General features: G+C 52.0%; 1 protein-coding gene and 1 non-coding gene across 3 annotated transcripts in view; both read left to right on the top strand.

The window, feature by feature from the left end:
- NSD2 (nuclear receptor binding SET domain protein 2) overlaps nt 1–19,969 on the top strand; it is a 99,271-nt gene that overhangs the window by 75,015 nt on the left and 4,287 nt on the right. For both annotated transcript variants that reach the window (XM_044267938.1, XM_044267937.1), the window contains exons 10-21: nt 1,791–1,922; nt 2,431–2,554; nt 3,518–3,718; nt 4,842–5,021; nt 5,608–5,764; nt 5,901–6,106; nt 7,421–7,524; nt 9,062–9,331; nt 10,316–10,432; nt 18,240–18,381; nt 18,603–18,709; nt 19,614–19,818. In XM_044267938.1, coding sequence (XP_044123873.1) covers nt 1,791–1,922; nt 2,431–2,554; nt 3,518–3,718; nt 4,842–5,021; nt 5,608–5,764; nt 5,901–6,106; nt 7,421–7,524; nt 9,062–9,331; nt 10,316–10,432; nt 18,240–18,381; nt 18,603–18,709; nt 19,614–19,818 — 1,945 coding nt within the window. The remainder of the gene's footprint in view (nt 1–1,790; nt 1,923–2,430; nt 2,555–3,517; nt 3,719–4,841; nt 5,022–5,607; nt 5,765–5,900; nt 6,107–7,420; nt 7,525–9,061; nt 9,332–10,315; nt 10,433–18,239; nt 18,382–18,602; nt 18,710–19,613; nt 19,819–19,969) is intronic.
- LOC122890817 lies at nt 18,000–18,124 on the top strand. The gene has a single exon (XR_006381238.1).

Below are 19,969 nucleotides of genomic sequence, written 5' to 3'. Positions count from 1 at the left end.
TCTTTCTCTGGGCCTCGGTTCCTCCGTCAGACGGGTCAGCCTTGGGCTGCTCGTTGAGTGGGGCTGGGCCAGGAGGCATGGCTGCTCTTCCTGATGCCCCCAGCCCCACCCCAGTGCCCATCGGCATCTTGCCTCAGAGCGCTCAGACCCCTGTCCCCTGCCCCTCTGTGACTCTGAATCTGAGGGACATGGTAATAAGAATTGGGGTTTGAATGCAGTTTTTTTTCCAAGTTACCTTCTTTCTGAATGTTAAGTGTTAAAGAAGTAGGGGGTGAGCCGATAGGAGGGGCTCCCTCTGGCCAGCCTGGAGGGCACCTTGCTGTGCGAGGATCCCTGTAATGTAGTGTATGTTCACACCGCTATTTCCATCTTCCTGGAAAAGGTGAGGAAATGAAGGTTGAGAGCCTACTTTCTCCAAACTGTGTTGTTAAGGGATGTGTCAGGAGAACAGCGAGGCCAGTGGGCCGACGCACCAGCTGGCCCAGCTGCAGACACCGACCGGTCAGAGTCAGCACGACCCGCACACATCTGCCTGTTCATACAGGCTCTAAGTCCGTGCTAACTGGGAGTTTTCCTTCTGCTCCCCTCACATCAGGGAGCTAACTCTGGGCAATGTTCATTGATAAGACAACAGAACTGGGTGGATTGGCTGGTGGGGTTTGTTCTGTTTTGTTTTGTTTCAGTGTGGCCCAACTTTAGTTTCTAGCTTTGTATTCATTGGCAAACAACAGGCCTATAACATGATTACTTATTGTGATTATCAAGCTGTATAGGAAACGTAGTTTATACTTTTGTTGTGTTGAAAAATTCAGCTTTCAACATTCATTTACCTAACATCAAACAAACACTTAATGTGTTTTAGGTTTTTTTTTTTTTTAATTTGAATATGGTATATGAGAAAATTTTCTTACTAACGATTTATTGATTTCTATGTGGAGATTTATTATTGCTGCTCAAATGCGGGCAAAATATGTGCCCTGTGGAGGGAGAGGGTTAGCCTGGGCTGGGTGATTTCTGATGATGAAGGAGATGGGTGAAACACAACCCCGGGGGGTGGTCCTTTGGTTTGCTCAAAGATTCCACATTTTTCTCCCAGACCTTTCTCTTAGACTCCCCTATTAACAGAGTTGGCAGGTTTTACCTTGCCTTTTCCCACTTGGAACCCTCTGGGGAGAATAGGCAATGGGGGGGGGCGGGTGCGAGAGCAGGACAGTTGGTTGTTAGTTACGCGTGTTCTGGAGCGCTGACCTTGGGTCAGCACTCTGGTGCCCTGATACGCTTCCAGAATGGCCTCCACCACAGTGGCAGTGAGACCACAGGATGATGGCACAAAGGCTTACACTTTGATGCTGCACTTTGGTCCTTTAAAACACTCATTAGGTCATAATCTGTTTCTCTTATTTCCAACTGTTTGGAACTTGAGAGGTTGGGTAAGAAAGGTCAAGATTCTCAGTTCCATAGCCCACCTTAGGTCACCCACTGGAGCACATTGGGTTTTCGTCAGAGTTCCTTCCTGTGGATCGCAGAGACAAGTGAAATTTTGTGCCTCTTCTACAGAAATTTAACTAAGTGTCGAGGAGGGTAAAGTCCATTCCTGAATTTCTATACAGTTAAGTGGCCAGGTTTTGCCATCACAAGCAACAGCTGACACTATATTTGCAACAAGTACCTGGCAATTGGGGATGGGTGCCAAGAAGGCCCATGTGTGAGGTGATGTGGGCGGGCCGTGTGCTGCTACCCCCGCCGCTCTCCGTGACTAGTGAACTGTCGTCCACCTCCTTCATCTCCAGGTCTCCGACGGCCCAGGAGACGAGCCCTTGGAGTCCCCGTACGAGAGCGCAGACGAAACTCAGACCGAAGTGTCCGTCTCATCCAAGAAGTCTGAGCGAGGAGTAACCGCCAAAAAGGAGTATGTGTGTCAGGTGAGGGGAAGGTGGTCTTTTGATTTGTCCCTTGACTTGGTCCCAGGCCACACCTTCACTCTTGCTGGAGCCCCACTCAGCATGACACTGACTTTGGTTTTGAAGGCATGCGGTTGCCAGCAGAGTCCCAGATTAAGTGCCCCTGGGAGTGTCCTGCATCTACACACAGGCTCTGTGCTTCTGTCACTGAGTTAGCAGCCAACCTGTGTAACAGACAAAAAGTTGCACGCTTTTTTGAAATGTGTGAAGTTGGAGGTGTCACTGCCAGCACCTTGGCCAGGGCCTGGTCCGTGTCCCGTGGTGACACGGGCCAGGTCACTTACTGCTCTGTGAGATGGAGGCTGTGGGGAAGCCCCTGGAGGAGTTTGGTGATGGATATGTGTGGATGGTGATGGATATGTGTAGGAGTTTTCTTGATTCTCACGTCTGATTCTAAACCTCTCGAGTGTATCCTGCAGGATCTGGGTGCCGGGCATGGCCTTATTGCTGTCCCCTTTCTGCCCCACAGCTGTGTGAGAAGACGGGCAGCCTGGTGCTCTGTGAAGGGCCCTGCTGTGGAGCCTTCCACCTCGCCTGCCTTGGACTCTCCCGGAGGCCAGAAGGGAGGTTCACTTGCAGTGAATGTGCTTCAGGCAAGTTCTGTTGTAGCCTTTAAACAGTACTTCCCATGACAGGCAGTTCTGGGAGCATCCCCTCCCAGCTGTGGAGTCTTCCTCCAAGGCTCTTATGCACAGTGCATTGGGCCACCCCCCCAGGTGCGTCCTGATGTGGGACCTGAGAGCCTGGTGGGGGACACCTGCCTCCCTGCTGGTCTCTGTGCTGTCCCTGTCCTTCCCACGGGCTGGCCTGAGCCTGCTAGTCTGTGAAGTGGCTGGCGTGGGATGCCATGGTACCAGAGGTCCTGCGCTCCTCGTACAGGTAACCTGGTCAGTCACAGAACACGGGCTGCTTTAGAGATACAGTGTGAACCTGAGCTTCAGTTTCAACAGAAAGAATAGCTCCAGGCTCTTGCCTGAGCGGCCATCAGGCCTCAGCAGCACGGTCTGGGGGCTGCTGGGAAAACGGGCCACTCTGATATAGCCCCCTCTGTCTGTGGCCAGAGGGTCTCCTGGCTCTTGTGGGAGCATGTTCCCAGTTAGGAAGACACCTAGACTCTCCCAGAGAGTTCCTCCAAGGCCATCAGATACAACAGTGACTGCTTCTGGAGGCCTCTGCCAGCCTGTGAGTCTAAGTGATTCTTCACTATACTTGGTGAGCTGCTCTCAGAAAGAAGAGTAATAGCCTATCTTCAGAGGAGTGCCTCCTTTCAAGCTTCTGGCTAATTCAAGTGGGAGTCCCTACCTAGGCTGCCTCCTCCTCACACTTTCTTGTCCTCCAGGGGAAGCTGGAGCCAAGTTCACAGCAAGGTAACCCTTGTTGGCTGGACTTTTTTGAAGCATGCTTGGACTAGTCAGCAAGGTCAGAAAGAGAGCCAGAGGCCTTGGCAGCCTGGGCTGCCTCTGACAGAGCTGCTGGAGTTGAGTGGTTTAGGAACGACTATTTAATTCTTGTTCTTTGCATCTCTTTCTCTGCCCCTTTCTTTAACCACTTGTTAGGGATTCACTCATGTTTTGTGTGTAAGGAGAGCAAGACAGATGTGAAGCGCTGTGTCGTATCGCAGTGTGGGAAGTTTTACCATGAAGCTTGTGTGAGGAAGTACCCTTTAACCGTGTTTGAGAGCCGAGGCTTCCGCTGCCCCCTGCACAGCTGTGTGAGCTGCCACGCTTCTAACCCTTCCAACCCGAGACCATCAAAAGGTACAGGTGCACCCTACAGCGTGGGAGTGGGCTCAGGGTGCTCACGGGGGCCAGGGGTGGGCCTGGTGGCTGGTGCAGTTGTCTTGCTGTCTCTGCCTTGCCCTGCATTTTCCCTTCTTATTGCCCTAAATGTTATCTTAAAGATTCTTAATTTTAGGAGGGAGAGACCTTTTTCAACCATTTTGATAGACTGTATTTGTTCTGGCTTTAGTGCTCTTTAATATGTAAGAAAATTATTTAATTTTTTTAAAGATTGTATTTACTTATTTGAGAGAGAGCACGAACGGGGGAGGGGCAGAGGGGGAAACAGACTCCCCCAGCTGAGCTGGGAGCCTGATGCGAGACTCCATCCCAGGACCCTGGGATCACGACCTGAGCCAAAGGCAGATTCTTCACCGACTGAACCCCCCAGGCATCCCTAAGAAAAAATTTTAAAATCAAGTTGTATCTACTGCCTCATTTCATGTTAGCATGTAGGTTTGAGGGTGGCAGCTTACCTATACTTCCTGACCCCCTGGGTCTTGGGCAAGGCTGACTTGGCCCTTGAGGGAGGTTTGGGGGCATCTGGGGCATCTGGTGGGTGGAAGCCAGATGCTGCTGTACTTTCCATAGCGCACGGGGTAGCTGCCTGTGGACCCATGTGCCAGCAGTGCCCAGCTTCATGAATCCTTAGTTAAGACCTGATTTCAGAATATGGCCTTTTAAGTGCTTGGCTGTTTCCTTAAACATCATTTCGATGCATCTTTGCCTTAAAGAAATGTGTTTTCATGACACGTATTAGATATTCTTCCCATCCTGGTTATTTCATTTTTTTAATTATCTTTTTTGAGAGAGAGCACGTGTGAGCACACGAACAGGGGGAGTGGCAGAGGCAGAGGGAGAAGCAGGCTCCCCGCTGAGCAGGGAGCCCAATGCAGGGCTCGATCCCAGGACCCCGGGATCATGACCTGAGCCCAAGGCAGATGCTTCACTGACTGAGCCCCCCAGGAACCCCATCTGAGTTATTTTTTTCATTAAATATTTCAAGTTTATTTCAGCATTAATTTTGTTAACCTGTCGGGGCATGTTCATTTTGAGGGGCCCTGTTCACAGCTATGTCTTCAGTGCGTGTGTCTGCCTTCAGGGAAAATGATGCGGTGTGTGCGCTGCCCAGTCGCCTATCACGGAGGGGACGCTTGCCTGGCAGCTGGCTGCTCGGTGATCGCTTCCAACAGCATCATCTGCACGGGCCACTTCACGGCTCGCAAGGGGAAGAGGCATCACGCTCATGTCAACGTGAGCTGGTGTTTTGTGTGCTCCAAAGGTGAGGGCCGTGCTGCCGGCAGCTGGCAGCCTTGCTCTGTGGGCTCAGCGTGGATGCCAAGGGCGCTTCTCCTGGCTGGCTGCTCAGCACACGGCTCCTACAGCCAATCCCAGGGGACTGCGTGTGGAGGGGGGCTTCAGCGCTCCTCCACCTCTGGGGGTTACCATTTGTGACGTCTCTGTCATGTGCACTCATACACTGTGATGTTTCTGAATTAACTGTGACCAGTGCACAGACTGAGGGGACATTATTCGTGGTGGTAATAAAACAGGCTTTAAAAAGATTTACTAGAAAGAGAGTGCATGCATGTATGAGTGGGGGAGGGACGAGCGGAGGGGGAATCTCAAGCAGATCCCCTCCCAACCCAAGCAGAGGCCTGACCTTGGGCTTGACCCCAGGACCCTGGGATCCCGAGCTGAGCCGAAATCCAGAGTCAGAGACTTAACCTACTGAGCCAGCCAGGCGCCCCTCAAATGTGATTTTGAGTTTGTAGCCAGCCAGCTGCCATGACGCTGCTCTTAGCATGAGGCATGGAGCTGCCGTGGATGGGTGGGGGCGGTCTGAGCCAGCTCTCCCTGCCTTACAGGGGGAAGCCTCCTGTGTTGCGAGTCCTGCCCGGCTGCCTTCCACCCCGACTGCCTGAACATCGACATGCCTGATGGCAGCTGGTTCTGCAATGACTGCCGGGCCGGGAAGAAGCTGCATTTCCAGGACATCATCTGGGTGAAGCTCGGCAACTACAGGTGCGAGAAGTAGAGCCCCGTGCTTGCCCGCCTCCTCGTTCACCTGTGTTCTTTTCACTTTGCAGGACTGAAAGCACTGAATGATTGTCACTCTGTCTGAAGAGTCTGTGAATCCTCTTTTTAATATTTATAATAGATGGTGGCCGGCAGAAGTTTGCCATCCCAAAAATGTCCCCCCAAATATTCAGAAACTGAAGCACGAGATTGGAGAATTCCCTGTGTTTTTCTTTGGGTCTAAAGATTATTACTGGACGCATCAGGCGCGAGTGTTCCCGTACATGGAGGGGGACCGGGGCAGCCGCTACCAGGGGGTCAGAGGGATCGGAAGAGTCTTCAAAAACGGTACGGACATTTCCAGATGCAGTGAAACCACACTCTGGGGTACCTTTTGCTAATCCTGATTTCTGCTCTTGGAAAGTTCGGTTTCTATAAAAAACACTGGGCTAAGCATTCTAGCTGTACTTTAAGTTAGGAAAGAGTAGGTTTGCAGACTGATTTGTCGAGGCAAAGGTAAAATATGCTGCTCAGTAACTTTTATTATGACATTGCTTAGTGATTAATTTTGCTAAAATACATTGGAGCTATTATTAAGAAGTTAGTTTTAGTAATGATTTACAGAGATTTCTTATAGCTTGCCTTTGCATAAGATGGAGATGTGGAGGACACTTGGCTGCCATCTAGACCAGGTGCCCCCGAAGGGTCAGATGTGGGCAGGTGGATAGGTGCCTGCCCTCTGATTCCATAGCCAAAGTGGGGGATGGGACAAGAGCAGAGTATCATTCAGGTGACAGACGGGATGGGAATGAGACCACTTGACTGGAGCGAGTGAGACAGAAGACAAACTCAGCTTGCACGCATGGCTGGTCCAGGGAAAGCAGGCCTGTCCCGGCCGATCACACATGGGAGGCTCAGTGGGCTGCCCTGGCAATGGGGGCCATCTCCTCGCCTGCAGATTCTCACACGCCATGGGCACATAGAGGTCTGCTGACAAACGGGCATGGGGAGGCATGGCAAGTATATCCATAGTCACCATGAAATGAGAGATGTTGAAATTGAGAAGCAGCTCAGTGTGGCCAGTGTTAGAGGCAGCTGGCGAGTGGTGAAGTCAGGGTCTCACCATCTCCTGACTTGATGCTGGGGTTCTGCAGGTTGGGGTGGCCGCAGCACATATGGTGATCTCCAGGCAGACCTCAGTGGTTCGTTTCCTCTGTGCTCCCTGAGCCTGGCGCGCACTCCTCTGCGCATGTGTGCTCCTTGAGAGGAGCAACATTCCGTTTTCATTTTCGGTTTTCGGATAGTGAGTTCCCAGGATTGATGTCTTGGTGCATCAGATCCCAGTGGAGGGTGGGGAACTGGAGCAGCCTGGAGAAGCCTGCCCTAGAGCCTGCCTTGTGGGCAGGTGGCACAAAATAGTACCACCCAGGGCTCTTGGGCCGGACGTGCTCTGAACGCCCTTTACCTGACAGCATCTGCAGCTTTGGCAGTGCCAGCCCCAAGCAGTCTGCCATAGCCCACAGTCCCGTGCATGCTGGACACTGCGCCTAGCAGGGTGGAGGGGGCCCACAGTCAGCCGTTGGGATGCAGAGCTGGAAGGGTAAAGGGATGAACTGACTCATGAAATCTCTCACTCATACTCGCGTCTCATTGGCTCTTCAGCACTGCAGGAAGCTGAAGCTCGTTTTCGTGAAATCAAACTTCAAAGGGAAGCCAGAGAGACACAGGAGAATGAGCGCAAGCCCCCACCGTACAAGCACATCAAGGTAATGTGCAGATGGCTCAGGTGTCACTAAGGGGCCTTCGGGTGCCTGTCAGGCGTCAGTCTCGGTCCTCTGGCTGTGGTGGCTAAGAGGGTCACCTGGAGCAGGCATCTGTGGCCCTGGCCTGGACGGCTGCCAGAGTCGTCACAGGCAGAAGCAGATGCTTTCATTGCTGAGTGTGTGTCCTTTCTTGGGAGGGTGACTGGGTGTAGGGCTGGGGTGACTGGGGTCTCTGCTTGGGAAGTTTCACTTTTGCCTTTATATGAGTCGCAGTCTGATAGCCAGCAAGGGCTGGTCCCGGCCAGGCTGCCTGGAGCAGGAGGGGCTGAGGGCAGGTCGACCTCTGGGAGCATGCCATCACCAGGTGTTGGGGACAAGCTCAGATGAGAGATGGTCAGCCAGGGCCAGTGCTCAGCTGAGATGGGGCTCAGTCACCTGGAGCCCTGGAGACAACATGACCTTCTGATCTCGGAGGGTATGGACGTCAAGGAAGGATGGTGGGGGTGCTCCTGAAGGTGGCCCCTGTGTTGAGTGCAGGAAGCCTGGGCTCTGGAAGAGATCAGGGTGCTCCTCCTCAGCGCTTGTCGAGCCAGTGCCACTGTACCCTGCCACCCTCCTGCAGTGTGTGTGCTGGCTGCCTACTGGCTGCCCAGGGCCCACAGTCCCTGTGTGTGGAAAGGAAGCGTTCTCTGTAGTGATCTGTGCTTAGTATTTTCTCTGGTGAATTCGTAGAAACAGAGCTACTGGGTCAGAGAGCTTGGGACTTTTAGATACTGTTTTTAAATTTAAGATTTATTTATTTGAGAGAGGGCAAGACAGAGTGTGCTCGCATTGTAAGCAGGGGATTGGAGAGAGGGAGAAGGAGACTCTCGCACAGAGCCCAGTGTGGGGCTTGGTCCCACAGTCCCCAAGACTGTGTCCTGAGCCATTATCCAGATTCAGAGGCTCGAGCACCAACGCTGCCCAGGCATCCTGTGGGACTTTTAGGTTCTGAGGTATATTTCCAGCTTGCTCCTTGGTGTTGTGCCATTGTCACTCCACAGCAGCGAGGGGTCTACTACGTTTCCCCTGGAACTGTTAGCTTCTGCTTTAGATTCTTTTCACTTCTCTCTGTGGTTTTTGTTGGGTTGTTCTTGTCCCATCAAGACAAGCTGCGAGTTCACGAAGCCAGAGACGGTGTCCTCGTGCTCAGTCCCCAGCCTACAGGTCCTCGGGTTCAGGTTGCTGGAAGGCCAGGTGCCCTGCTTGTCCTTCCTCATGGCAGCCTGGCTACAGAAGTGTCTGCTCTCTCTGGCAGAGGAGGAATGTGGAATTGGGGTGGGAGGAGGGCTGCATCCAGCCCACCTCCTAGAAGTCCCACGTCAGAGGTTGGCCTATGCTGCGAGCTGCACCTGTAGGAGATGGGATGTGACCCCTGCCATCCCTGCTGGGCCTTGGAAGCTCAGACCTTTGGGAGGCTGGGCAGGTGGGGGCAGGTGGCGTCAGATGCTTGTTCTCTTTCACATATTGGCTCATAAGATGCCAATTTTCTCCCCTGCAGGTGAATAAGCCTTATGGGAAAGTCCAGATCTATACGGCTGATATTTCTGAAATTCCGAAGTGCAACTGTAAGCCCACAGATGAGAATCCTTGTGGCTTTGACTCCGAGTGTTTGAACAGGATGCTGATGTTCGAGTGCCACCCGCAGGTGTGTCCTGCGGGCGAGTACTGCCAGAACCAGTGTTTCACCAAGCGCCAGTATCCCGAGACCAAGATCATCAAAACAGACGGCAAAGGGTGGGGCCTGGTCGCCAAGCGGGACATTAGAAAGGTGAGTGTCATGTCCTTTTCCCTTGCCTTGAAGAAATTCGGATTCATTTGGTGGCTTAAACTTGGATTTGCTTATTGTGCTTTTGTACTCATGAAGGAATGTTATTTTTAAAAAGGTTTTGAGTTACTATAATTGAGTTACTATAATTTGAGTTACTATAATTCAATATTGTAAAATGTTACATGAAAGCTGCCTATCCAAGTAAAAGTCATAAATCCCCTTACAGCATCTCCTGTTGGCATTTTGGTGGGTGCTTTAGGATATGAAATATTGGGAAGGAGCCCTTCACTGGATAAGCGGACAGGACACTCAGGGTCACTGAGTGAATGGGTGGGAGGAGGCTGTGCTGTCTGGGGCAGTGCAGGGCCAGGCTGTCAGTGCCAGAGGCCACATACAGTCCACCTGCCTCTGTCCTCAGACCGTCCGACCAGGTGCGTGCATTAGGTAGGGGACAACTGAAGTTGCTTGTTGTGCTTCTGTCTAGATGAACCAGGCTGTGGCCTGGGGGTAGGAGCCTCAGGCCCGAGGTCTGGTCTCAGCCAGATCCTGCGCAAAAAAGCCTGCTTTGAAACATGCAGAATCCCTGCGTTCTTGTTCTCCTGCCTGCCTTAGTAGCCAGTTCTTCGACTCCTGTCATGTGGATTCTGCCGGGGAAGAGGAGGAACTGCAGCTCGAAGTTCTGTGGAAGCTCCGGGTCCCACTCTAGTGTCCCCAGAGGCAGGTCACTGCAGGAAGCAAGAGTTAGGGTGTTGCTGCTTTGGGAGGGGTGCTTGGATGAATTCTTTTTTGACTGCCTGTATACAGCATGTATGAAGTCACTTGCATTGGCTCAGGTTACCTGGGACTTTGAGAGGGCCTGCCCCTGATGGAGCAAGGGCGCCTGTGGCACCCTGCTCTGGTTGCTTCGGCAGTGGGCTCCTGCTCTCTGGAACTGAGATCTGGCTCATCTGTTCTTCATCATCATCACGCTCTTCTGGTTTCCAGGGAGAATTTGTGAACGAGTATGTTGGCGAGCTGATTGACGAGGAGGAATGCATGGCAAGAATTAAATACGCACACGAGAACGACATTACCCACTTCTACATGCTCACCATAGACAAGGTAGTGCTGCCTGGACCTTCACAGCTTGCGTTGAAGTGTGCTGAACACGGTTCCCGGTGCTGACGCTTCTCATGGCCAACCTTGTCTTGTGGTGACAATATCATTTTGTCCGTGTGTTGCTTTTGTCCAGTGTGTGCACATTTTCTCCTGAAGCGAACAGTGTCTTCTGGCAGCCTGAAGGCCGGAGCTGGCTGTCTGCGTGAGTGCGCCCTGGGAGCCTCATGTGCCCCACGGGTATGTGAAGAGTGCTGAACAGTCGGCTGAGTGTCAGTGGACAGAGGAGAAAAGCCCAGATTAGGAGAGTTACATATGTTCTCAGTTGCATGGTGGGGTTTCCTGGTTGTTGGTTGCTTGTCTAAAGCCCAGATGTGTAAAAACAGTCTGGAACACACGTGTGCTAGAGGGAGGATGGATGAGATGGCTTTTTCCTGAGTGGGGGTGAGTGAGACAAAGTGCAGTTTGGCAGCTGGCACCCAATGGGGACAGGCCCTTTCCAGGGTAGTGAATCAGCAGGCTGGTCTGACCCCGGGGCATTCTGCTTGGTGCCTGAATGTTGGTTGAGGGGAAGGCAGACACAATGCATTTTTCTGCTGCTGCTTGTCCTTAATCTCATAATCTAGCAGGAAGTCGTGGCTATTTTTAAAGAATACTTGAAAACAAGGTAGAAAATGATCACACACCAAATGGTTTGAATAACTCATGGAGGAAAAAAAGACAATATGATGAGGTCTGGAGAGCAGCCTGTTGTAATTTGGGTGGCCCCAGAGACCTCACAGGGTTGTCCCCAGGGAGGCTGTGGCCCCAGGAGCACTGCGTTCTAGTCATTTGCTGCAACTTGACCAGTCATGGGGCCAAGACCCTGCAATAAGGAATGTGCTTGCTGCCGAGACCCTAAGTCTTGGGGCTGGGGCACCGGACAGGCTGTTGTGGAGATGGGGAAACCCTGCTGTGGACACGCTGTTGCTCCTGATGTCACGTTTCTCAGGCTGGTGGTGAGGCCTGGACAGACTCCTTGTGAGAAAATTGTGCTGATGTGTTTCAGTTTCAAGGTTGGTAACTTACAGAGGGAAAGAGTGTGAGTGCACATGTACGTCAGTGTAAGCACACACAAATCTGTGTAACAGATGACAGAGCAAGCGTGGAAAGATCTGTAGTTGATGTGTCTAAGTGAAGGGTATCCTCGTGGTCACTGTGGTGGTATTCCATGTTTTTTCCTGTAGGTTTGAAATTTCTTAAAAGAATTGTTAGAAAGATGAGGGCCCTGGACTAGAGGGGAGGCTGCTTTTCCTCTCTTGGGCCTGTCAGGAGCCCAGCATTTCCATCCACGAGGCTTCTCTAGGAGGCAGGTCTACAGACCCCAGAGGCTGGCAAACAGGAGTTCAGTAGATAAACAGAAAACCAAGAATAACCAGCCGTCGATGAAGGCTGACCATCTGTCCAGCCCCCTTGATGCTCTCCCACTTGTGCAGGACGGCAGGTCAGGGGCAGAGTTTGGCCCTGCCAGAGCCAGATCCGTGAAGGCAAGGATCCACAGACGCAGCATCCTGGGGGCCACGAGACATGGAACAGGCAGTGACTCGAATTTGAACTCTTGTGTGGAGACCACCACCAGAGCCTGCAGCTGGGGCCAGGGTGCCTGTGTGGACCTTGCAGAGGGCCATAGTCCCAGGGGAGGGGGGCCCACAATTGCTTCCCTCTGCTGTCCCCTGCCCTTTGGGAGTGGCTAGGGAGGTCATTTTATTAGAAACTCAACCCTAGGCCTGTGTCTCATCATGTTTTGGAGTCTAAATTTAAACTACTTGTGTGTTGTAAGAAATGAGAAGTTGACCATGTAACACACAATTGGTCTCTGAAATGATAATTCACTGAGGGTGCCTGACTTGAGCAAAGGTAAAACTTGTGACACACAAGAGACACTTAAACCATTCATATCTCGTGTCCTTGCTATAAAAACAACACAGACAAGCCATACCTAAGTGTTTGCAGAGCACAGTGGAGTAAGGTCTCCCTAGCAGACCTTTAGAAAATCTTAGCTTTGAGTGAGAACTGGAAGGAGTAGGATTTCCATCTGAAAGAAAATACAAAGGAAGTGTTAGGAGTGTTGGAAGCCATTGAAGGAGGTGTGGGCATCATGAGAGAACAGCAGGACGCAGACATGAACATAGACACACAGCGGTGGGAATGAGCCCAGGAGGTGGCTGGAGTGGAAGCCAGCACCAGAGAGGCTGTGGACCCCAGTGCAGGAGGATGAAAGGTAAAAGCTTTGTCAGAGTGGCCAGGAAATGTGGAAAATAGCAGTGTTCAGTGGATGCTCCAGAAGCAGAGACGGGAGTGGGGGGAAGGTCACACGAGAAAAGGATTTTCTGGAAGCTGATGGAACTGGCCAAATTTCGAATAGAATGAATAAAAATAAATCTATGCTTGGTAAGTTAGTTAAAAAAAAAACAAAAACAAAAACCCAAACCTGTAGGGTAGCAACGATGGTAAAGATAGAAAGCCCCAGAGGGAAGGAGAATACCTTCCACGGGGCAGCCATCCCAGTGGTGCCTCGGGGGCTCATCACTTGAGCGTCTGACTCTGGATTTTGGCCCAGGTCATGATCTCAGGGTCAGGGTCATGAGCCTGGTGTTGGGTTCCACGCTGGGCATGGAGCCTGCTTGAGAGTCTCTTCCTCTCCCTCCACCCTTCCCTCTGCTCCCACATGCACCTGCTTGCTCTCTTTAAAAAAAAAAAAAAAAAAGATGGAGTCGTCCCAAATGCGACAGCAGCCAGAAGACATTTCATAGTATCAGGAGCAGTAACCCTTGATCCTCAGTTGGCCCCACTGGCAAAGCTGGGAGCAGTCAGCTTGCCAACAGCCATACTTCAGAAAGAAGAAAACTAAACTTCATAACCTTGTACTTTGGTGAGTAAGTGTACATGTTAAAAGCACACAGGAAGTTACTAAATGAATACAAACAGAAAGTGTGACTTCCATGTCATTGATGAGTAGAAAAGTAGGTGGAGGGAAGGAGAAAAAGAGGAAAGAGTAATTAGCATGGATGAGACAAAAATACATGTATGGCGGTGATAGTAATAAATGTAAATGGCCTAATTTATAAGAGTAAGATTTAAATTGCTAAAATACAGGAGTCAATTTGAAGCTCTGTGACTTGTATAATAAAATGAACCAGGGGCACCTGGGTGGTTCAGTGGGTTAAGCCTCTGCCTTCAGCCCAGGTCATGATCTCAGGGTCCTGGGATCGAGCCCCGCCTTGGGCTCTCTGCTCAGTGGGGAGCCTGCTTCCCCCTCCTCTCTCTGCCTGCTGCTCTGCCTACTTGTGATCTCTCTCTCTCTGTCAAATAAATAAATAATATCTTTTTTTTTTTAAAAGATTTTATTTATTTATTTGACAGAGAGAGATCACAAGTAGACAGAGAGGCAGGCAGAGAGAGAGGGAAGCAGGCTCCCTGCTGAGCAGAGAGCCTGATGCAGGACTCAATCCCAGGACCCCGAGATCATGACCCGAGCCGAAGGCAGCGGCTTAACCCACTGAGCCACCCAGGCACCCTAAATAAATAAAATCTTAAAAAAAAAAAAAATGAACGAGAGAGGCGCCTGGCTGGCTCAGTTGGAAGAACATGAGGCTCTTAATCTCTGGGTTGTAAGTTCAAGCCCCATGTTGGGGGGTAGAGATTACTTCACAAGTATTTCTTTTAAAAGGGGCACCTGGGTGGCTCAGTCGGTTGAGTGTTCAACTCTTGGTTTTGGCTCAGGTCGTGACTTCACAGTCATTAGATAGAGCCCTGTGTCAGGCTTCGTGCTCAATTGGGAGTCTGCTGGAGCTTCCCTCTCTTCTTCTGCCCCTCCCATTTGTGTACTCGCTCTCTCTAAAATAAGTAAAAATGTAAAGTAAAAGAAAAGAAAACCAGAAAAGTCGTAAGAGTACTAGGAAAGAAAAAACTTGGCAGTCGCTAGCCCAGAGAGAGAGAAGGCTGCTCTTGGTACACTTTTGTCAGATAAGGTAGACTCTGGAGAGAGCGTCGTGGATAGAATAGCTGCATGGGCCATGCATGGTGACGAAGGACAGCTCCTTAGACCTCTCCTGCCGTGGCAGGGGAGGGGGCCTCCTGTGACTGGGCATGGTTGTAGGGGTGCAGGAGGGCCCAGGGAGGCGGCAGTAGGGGCAGGCTTGGAGACATCATAAAAGCAATTCAATGGAAAAAATATATGAGGGAGAAGGAGATCCACAGTGCAGCAACATTATAAGAATCATAAAAGAGCACAAGTAGGGTTTTGAGAGTACACGGTGCCTGCTCACTCCCAGGGCAACAACAGAAAGTATATGCTGGGGGCGCCTGGGTGGCTCAGTGGGTTAAAGCCTCTGCCTTGGGCTCAGGTCATGATCCCAGGGTTCTGGGATCGAGACCCACGTCGGGCTCTCTGCTCCGCGGGGAGCCTGCTTCCTCCCCTTTCTCTCTCTGCCTGCCTCTTTGCCTACTTGTGATTTCTCTCTTTGTCAAATAAATAAAATCTTTAAAAAAAAAAAAAAAAAAAAAAGAAAGTATATGCTGAGAACATCTTGAGCAGAACTGAGGACAGACAGACGCGCCAGCCCAGCAGTGCCTTTGTGAGCAGTGCCTGAGCGGAAGACACCCAGGAACTTGCCCTCAAGAGGACACTGCCGAGGAGGAGCTCCAGGTGGCTTGCCAAGGTGTGGAGAAGCTCTAGTCAAGGGACCATGTGAGGACAAGGAGCCAAGGATGTCTACAATGTCATTCCTGATGGGAACAAAGACGGGACAAGCAAGAGTGGCCAAGGTCATGAACTCTGATGACCTGGGGTTCAAGCTGATGACTCAGGTGATGGCAGTTGAAGCTTATCTAAGAATGAAGGTGGGTGAGCGGTAAGGTGATGGCACTGAAGCTGGAAGAAGAGGGAAGGGACCAGCTCTGTGCCCGCTGGCCATAGTGGTGGCCCCGTGGATGCCACAGGGACAGAGTAGATGAAGGGTGCCACACGTGGATATAAATGCCAGGGTGTTTATAAATCATGGCCAGAAAAACAAAGTTCTCAACATAACATGAGAGTTAAAATTAAAACCCCATTACTTTATCGTGAAAGCCTGAAAACCTCTGTAAATAGAGCCTATTGATGGGTTAGAATTGTGCCCGGTGTATCATTCCAAGCAAAGCTAAGCCCTCTGCTTTTCGTAAGGAATGAGGAGACTCTGAAAAGTTGAACATAAAACTGTGGGCAGAGGTGCCAGGTGAGGGCACCCTCAGACAAGGGAGAACTCCGGCCTGCCACATCCTGGGGTTTGGGGGAAGGCCTCTGAGCGCATCTGGGACGCCCAGCCGCAGCTTTCCTGCAGCCACAATGTGCGAGGCTGGCAGAGACCAGGGAAGCTGGCCGGCTGTGTGTCTGTCTCCTGGGCTGAGAGAGAGGGCCCTGGACAGATAAGCTCAGCCTCAAAGGAGCAGCACAGCACAGGTAATGAGGGAGAGCAAACAGCAGAGCTCATGAATCACTTTTTACAAACACATGGGTGACGGCCTGTATTTTTCAAAAACCCCCCTCCCACACAAGGCTAGATTCCCCAGCCCAGCAGAGCAGTCCTGTGTGCAACCATGATGGGGCCCATGGGACCGCACACCAGGTGCAGCGCACCCACCAGGCGCCCAATGGGCCCAGCCAAGGACAGACGAGAGGAAGACACGCCTCTGGTAAATCACTCAATGGGTGCCAAGGAACTGAGAAAATGTTGACCAGCTCCTGACGACAGCTCAGGAGACAGACAAGAAGGCCTCTTCCTCTTGCTTGATGAAGACCTGAGCGAGGCTCAGGAGGGAGACCAGATGCTTGCTGCTGCTGCGGTTCCTAGAGGGGGTGCTGGGAGGCTATGCACATTGGTGTCTGGTCCCCCCCCCCACACACCCGCAAATACTGGGAATGCACATATTCACAGTTTTATTTTATTTTATTATTATTTTTTAAGATTTTTATTGATTTATTTGACAGAGATCACAAGCAGGCAGAGAGAGAGAGGAGAAAGCAGGCTCCCTGCTGAGCAGAGAGCCCGATGTGGGACTCAATCCCAGGATCCTGAGATCATGACCTGAGCCGAAGGCAGCGGCTTAACCCACTGAGCCACCCAGGCGCCCTTTTTTTTTTTTTTTAAAGATTTTATTTATTATTTGACAGAGATTACAAGTAGGCCGAGAGTCAGGCAGAGAGAGAGAAGGAAGCAGGCTCCCTGCTGAGCAGAGAGCCCGATGTGGGACTCGATCCCAGGACCCTGAGATCATGACCTGAGCCGAAGGCAGTGGCTTAACCCACTGAGCCACCCAGGCACCCACATATTCACAGTTTTAAAATCAATGTCAGAAACCCTGAGTGCCTAAAACAAAAGATTAAAAAGAGCTGTGTAAAACTGGGGAAGTTCTCAGAGAAGGTTCTATGAAGTTAAAAATTGAGTGTTGACCTAGGAGAAAGACTATGACATTTGGTTACCAACGGCCTGGTATCCAGGGTACATAGACACAGAGAACAGAGCGAAGACATGGTGGGCCGTCCCCAGGTACCCACACACACCTAGGACGTGCCCTCAGCTGGTGTTGAAGTGCCCACGGGATCCCCTGGGGCCTGTTGCTCTGGGGAGGACCTTAGGGACAGGGCTGCTGCTGGTTGTCATTACAGACTGTGTTCTGGAAAGGGTTTGGAGGATTGCCAGTACAGGTTGTGAGAGTGTAGTTGCCAGTGTCATCCTGGGGGGCTGTGGTGGGTAATGGGATGCAGCGGTGAGCTAGGGCCGTTATGTGGTGGGAAAGAGCAGGCCGCACAGCAAGCCCACGTGGTATGGGTGTACCTGAGGCGGGAGGTGTCAGAGCCAGCCTGGCCTGGACAAGGGGGACCCCGTGGGGCAGCATCACCGGGCAGGGGCACCTAGCACAGGGCTCCTGGGCCTACGGATATGTGTGTGTGTGTGTACACGTTTGTGTGCCCTGTTCAGACACAACTTTGCACTTCGTGTCATGACCATCATATTTGATGTGCCTAATTTTAAGTGTCCTCCTGCCCAGTAAGACATTTCTTACCTCGACTGCCCCCTGTGGCCTGGGGACCCCTTGTGCAGCCGGCCGGTGACTGTTAGGCTCCACTCTCCCTGTTGCTAGTGATGAACACATCCTTGTACTCATGGGCATGGGCACACTGGCGAGTTTGGCACCAGGGCAGGGCCGCAGTGGGCCCCTGTGTCTTCACTGTTGTCGGCTTGCTTTCTCCAAACTGTCCCTGTCGGCCTGGAGCTGGGCCCTGTGTCTTGGCCAAGGGTCCTTTCGCGGCTTGAGATCAGGTGGTGGTGGAGTTTGCTCTTCCGTCATCTGCTTAAGGAAGTGGACACCTTTCTAGATTGCGTCTGTCTGGGTTTGATCTTGGGGCGTTGCTTGTTCATATCCTTTGTCCATTTTGGAACTGGGCTCCTCTTTTTCTTGTCAGTGAATGTGAGTTTCCATTGTCTGTGGATGTTGACCTTCACGTGTCTCCTGGCTCCTCCTCTGTCATGTGATGGGTGGTATTGGGGAGCCAGCACTCACTGGGGCTTGGTCCTCTCCATGTGGTCCTGACCTGCCCCCTGTGAGTGAGAGAAACAGGACTGGTTTGGGGGTGTCCTGTCCGAGTGGACATGGGAGACCACGGTTTCCAGGACAACATTGCTGTCCAGCAGGGGTTAAAACAGTGAAAGTTGCCTTCATATGAGGCCACGATGGCTGAGCGCCATGTGCCTGCGTGTTCTAGTGCTGTTGACTCTCTGGTCGTACCTTACAGGACCGCATCATTGACGCTGGCCCCAAAGGAAACTATTCCCGGTTTATGAACCACAGCTGTCAGCCCAACTGCGAGACCCTAAAGTGGACAGTGAACGGTGACACTCGTGTGGGCCTGTTCGCAGTGTGTGACATTCCGGCAGGTACGTCGTGGCCAGGGCAAGGCAGTCCTGGAGCAGCCCTGAGGCTCGCCGGGGGTTGGGGTGGTGGAGGCTCTGCAGGTGGCTTTGTTCCCAGCATCTGTCTCACCGAGCAAACATGGAGAGCTGTGAGGGCACGGGAGTGTGTTCTGTGGACCTGGCAGAGGCTTTCATCTTGACAAAGAGCTCAGTATTTCCCGTGCTGTGTGTCTCTTGCCACCTAGGGACAGAGCTGACCTTCAACTACAACCTGGATTGTTTGGGTAATGAGAAAACAGTCTGTCGGTGTGGAGCCTCCAACTGTAGCGGGTTCCTCGGGGACAGACCAAAGGTAAAGGCATGGCTCCCATCGTCCCCAGTGGACACCAGCATTTCTGACGTCTGAGCATATCCCTCTTAGTGAAAAGTGGCTTCTTCTGAGTTGACTTGTTGCTCTGACAGGTGGGAGGGGGTCCCCACAGGGTATGGGCACAGATGGCCGCGGGCTGCAGGGAGGCCAAGGGCCTACCAGGGGAGTGTGCCAGGGCTGCAAAGTCTCACAGGCTGGGGTGTGAATGGATCTGCTCGAGGCCAGAAATCTGAAACCAGAGTGTGCACTCTCTCAGTGCTCTCCCAGTTTCTGGTGGTTTCCAGCAGCCCTTGGCATTCCTCACCTTTGCTGTGTTCTTCACGGGGCCTGTTCCCTGTTCTGGGTCTCTTCTGTTTCCTCTTGGTACCCCCTACCCCAGTGTGACCTCACCCTAACTTAGGTACAAGTAAGGTCCCATTCTGAGATTCCAGGAAGGGTCACGATTCCCTGCCTCGTTGTGCCACACAGCACCTGGCCCCTAAAGTATTGGTGACCCCAGGCATGGGGCCCTGAGCTGGGCGTCTGTGTCAGTGTCTGCTGCTTCAACCGGGGAATGATTCCCTCTTACTCATAATGCAGTTACTACTAGAAAGAGCCAAGGATGCACCCCATCGGGGCAGGAGTAGGTTGGGATGGCTGCTATGAGGTACTGCAGTGGGAGACTTTTGGCAAAGCTGCTTTTACTTTCTGTGCTCAACTGTATTTCCATTTAGCGAGATGGGTGGCCTTCCTGGGTATGTGTCCTGTCCCCATTTTCTGTCCTTTTGGTGTGAGAGCGTCTCCAAAGGCCTCTGGAGCCCCTGCACGTCCACTCTTAAAACTTTGCAGTTCATTCTGGCTCCGTCCATGCAGTTCTTTCAAGGAGACTGCACTTTTCTTTTTCTAGACGTCAACATCCCTCTCTTCAGAGGAAAAGGGCAAAAAGACCAAGAAAAGAACTAGGAGGCGGAGAACCAGAGGTGAAGGGAAGAAGGAATCCGAGGACGAGTGTTTCCGCTGCGGGGACGGTGGCCAGCTGGTGCTGTGTGACCGCAAGTCCTGCACCAAGGCCTACCACCTGTCGTGCCTGGGCCTGGGCAAGCGGCCCTTCGGTGGGTGAGCGGGTCCCCTGGTGGCTTTCGGGGGTCCCTGGTCCCCTGGCTCTCCTCTCCTGGTCACCGATTCACTGGTGACTCAGGTCACGAGGCCCAGCCCAGGTTTGCAGCCGCCCAGTGCAGAGGCCACGCTGGAGCTGGTGGCGTG

Source organism: Neovison vison, chromosome 11, assembly GCF_020171115.1.
Source record: "Neovison vison isolate M4711 chromosome 11, ASM_NN_V1, whole genome shotgun sequence".
NCBI classification, from domain to species: Eukaryota; Metazoa; Chordata; class Mammalia; order Carnivora; family Mustelidae; genus Neogale; species Neogale vison.
Note: the sequence above shows the minus strand (reverse complement) of the source record. Positions and strands in the feature narration are given on the sequence as shown.